General features: G+C 41.5%; 1 protein-coding gene across 1 annotated transcript; it reads left to right on the top strand.

The window, feature by feature from the left end:
• Positions 409–1,973, top strand: LOC105171227 (transcription factor MYB39-like). The gene is made up of 3 exons (XM_011092264.2): positions 409–617; positions 749–878; positions 1,120–1,973. The coding sequence occupies exons 1-3, from the start codon at positions 485–487 to the stop codon at positions 1,757–1,759; spliced, it is 903 nt and encodes a 300-aa protein (XP_011090566.1). The 5' UTR covers positions 409–484; the 3' UTR covers positions 1,760–1,973.

Here is a 2,279-nt window from a genome sequence, read left to right on the forward strand (position 1 = left end):
TGCCATGCAAAATATGCAATCAATGACGAAAATTGCGTGCATGGGGTGTGTTCCTCTGACGAGACAGCAGCCGCCACCTGTTTCGGATGGTGACTTTCTTCGCTTCGGATTGATCGATATTCTAAGGACAAGAATTCTCCAAATTGCCCCTTAATTAATTCCCTTTTCATCCATACTTTGAGGTCTGTGTTCATTAACGGACTTCGTTGATAATACTGGTCTATTTTATTGCACCGATGTAAGGACATGTGAGTAATTTCAAGTTCAAGAACTACGTGGTATCTCACACTCCAGCAATGCCCCCGTACGTAGCCACACAAGCTGAAGACAAAAAGAGGGAGAAGCCAATTGCCGCTATATATATACATAATTCGGTTCCATTCCACTGATTTGGTAGGATTGGTAGGAGGCAAATTAAGCCAACTCATCACAACTCCAGAAACATCAACATTTGACATATAGACAAGAAATTACAAAAGGAATCATGGGAAGGTCTCCCTGCTGCGATGAGAGTGGTCTGAAGAAAGGTCCATGGACTCCTGAAGAAGATGACAAGCTCATCAAGTACATCCAGAAACATGGCCATGGAAGCTGGAGAGCCCTCCCCAAACTTGCAGGTATAAATATATATAGATATATGTTTGTATACATACAACATGCATCTACATGCGTGTTACATCCTTATTTCTGGACAACTTTTACTAAGACATTAGTGTTGGTTTTCTTGCCCATTGATGGATTCATCTAGGCCTGAACAGATGTGGAAAGAGTTGTCGGCTTCGTTGGACGAACTATCTCCGGCCCGATATCAAGAGAGGAAAGTTCTCTCAAGAAGAGGAGCAAACTATCCTCAATCTCCATGCCATTCTTGGCAACAAGTACGTAGTAATTTGTTCTGAAACCCTATCTTTTAGTGCAACGTCCCTGTCTGTATCAGAAGTCTTGCATGAGGTATTGTCCTGGTAAGGAGGGGACATGATTCTGGTAGCTGAAATCTCTGGTCGTCTGCATCTGATGTGGGATAGTTTTGCAGTTCTGTATGGCTTGTGTGGTTACTATAAATAGAAATATTCACGGGTTTTAATTGATTTCACTAATTTCTTGTTCTGGAAAATTAAGGTGGTCGGCGATCGCAACGCACCTGCCGGGGAGAACAGATAATGAGATCAAGAACTTCTGGAACACTCATCTGAAGAAGAAGCTGATCCAGATGGGGTTCGACCCGATGACCCACCGTCCCCGGACCGACATTTTCTCTAACCTTAATAATCTCATAGCTCTTGCTAACCTCATCGAAAACCCTATGTGGGAAGAACAAGCCATGCGACTCCAAGCCGAAGCCGTTCAGATGGCTCGCCTCAGTCAGTACTTGCAGTACATTAGCACAACTCTCCCTTCGATCCCAGATATCACAACTTTCAGTCTTTTGAACTCACCCAAAGACAGCCCTATCTTGACTTCGGCGCCGTCGCTGAGCTATTTTCAAGATCAGTCGGCTCCGTTCGCCCATTTGCCGAACTTACAGACCGCCTGCGACATCCAAGCTTCTGAATGCGCAACAGGGAAGAACTTGGCAGCCGGACCATCGCCGTCTTCACCGTGGCAGATGCCTGAGGATATTTCGCCGCTGGCCGCGGCGGCTCCGGTGACAGAGACTTCCATTACTAATACAGGAGATGTCTGCAGCAGCTCCAGCTACGGGGGAAATCAAATGTGGTCTGAACTGCTGGATGATCCTCTATTCAATGAAATTGCTTAGTGTTTGATCATTAGATATATATCTACTTATGGTACAGGCGTGAAGGTTTGGAATATTTCCCTTCCATTTCTCTGAATTTTGTTCGTTTTTGGACTTTTTTTTGTGAACAGAAAAGAAATTAACAGCCTATTTATATATATTGTTCATAAACAATATATATATATATGTATGTATCTATCTACCTACTGAGAGTTAGCCATACCTTTTTCTTCCTGTTTTTTTTTTTTTGGGGGTGAGTTTGATTAATTTTCTTTCATATGACAAAGGAATTATAATGCATGACATATATGGAGCGATTTTCCATTGTCTTTCTTCATTTAGATTAAGGTTGGTGTTAATTATTGAATGTCCTTCATGTCTAATAATTTAAATTTTTAATGAGTTGATCGTCCAACATAATCCTAAAATCAGGCCATATAAAAGATTTGGAGTTTAATACTATATATGTCCATCCTTTTTTAATTTATGAAAAAGAATTTTACATAAGTGTTACAAATTGTTTGTACGTAGGGAAGGTGTA

Source organism: Sesamum indicum, linkage group LG9 (assembly GCF_000512975.1).
Source record: "Sesamum indicum cultivar Zhongzhi No. 13 linkage group LG9, S_indicum_v1.0, whole genome shotgun sequence".
NCBI lineage: Eukaryota > Viridiplantae > Streptophyta > Magnoliopsida > Lamiales > Pedaliaceae > Sesamum > Sesamum indicum.

Excerpts from the sequence above, each read along its gene's own strand:
- LOC105171227 (XM_011092264.2), top strand. The coding sequence starts at position 485 with ATGGGAAGGTCTCCCTGCTGCGATGAGAGTGGTCTGAAGAAAGGTCCA. Across the intron at positions 618-748 it reads AGCCCTCCCCAAACTTGCAG|GCCTGAACAGATGTGGAAAG; the intron begins GTATAAATATAT and ends GGATTCATCTAG. Across the intron at positions 879-1,119 it reads CATGCCATTCTTGGCAACAA|GTGGTCGGCGATCGCAACGC; the intron begins GTACGTAGTAAT and ends TGGAAAATTAAG.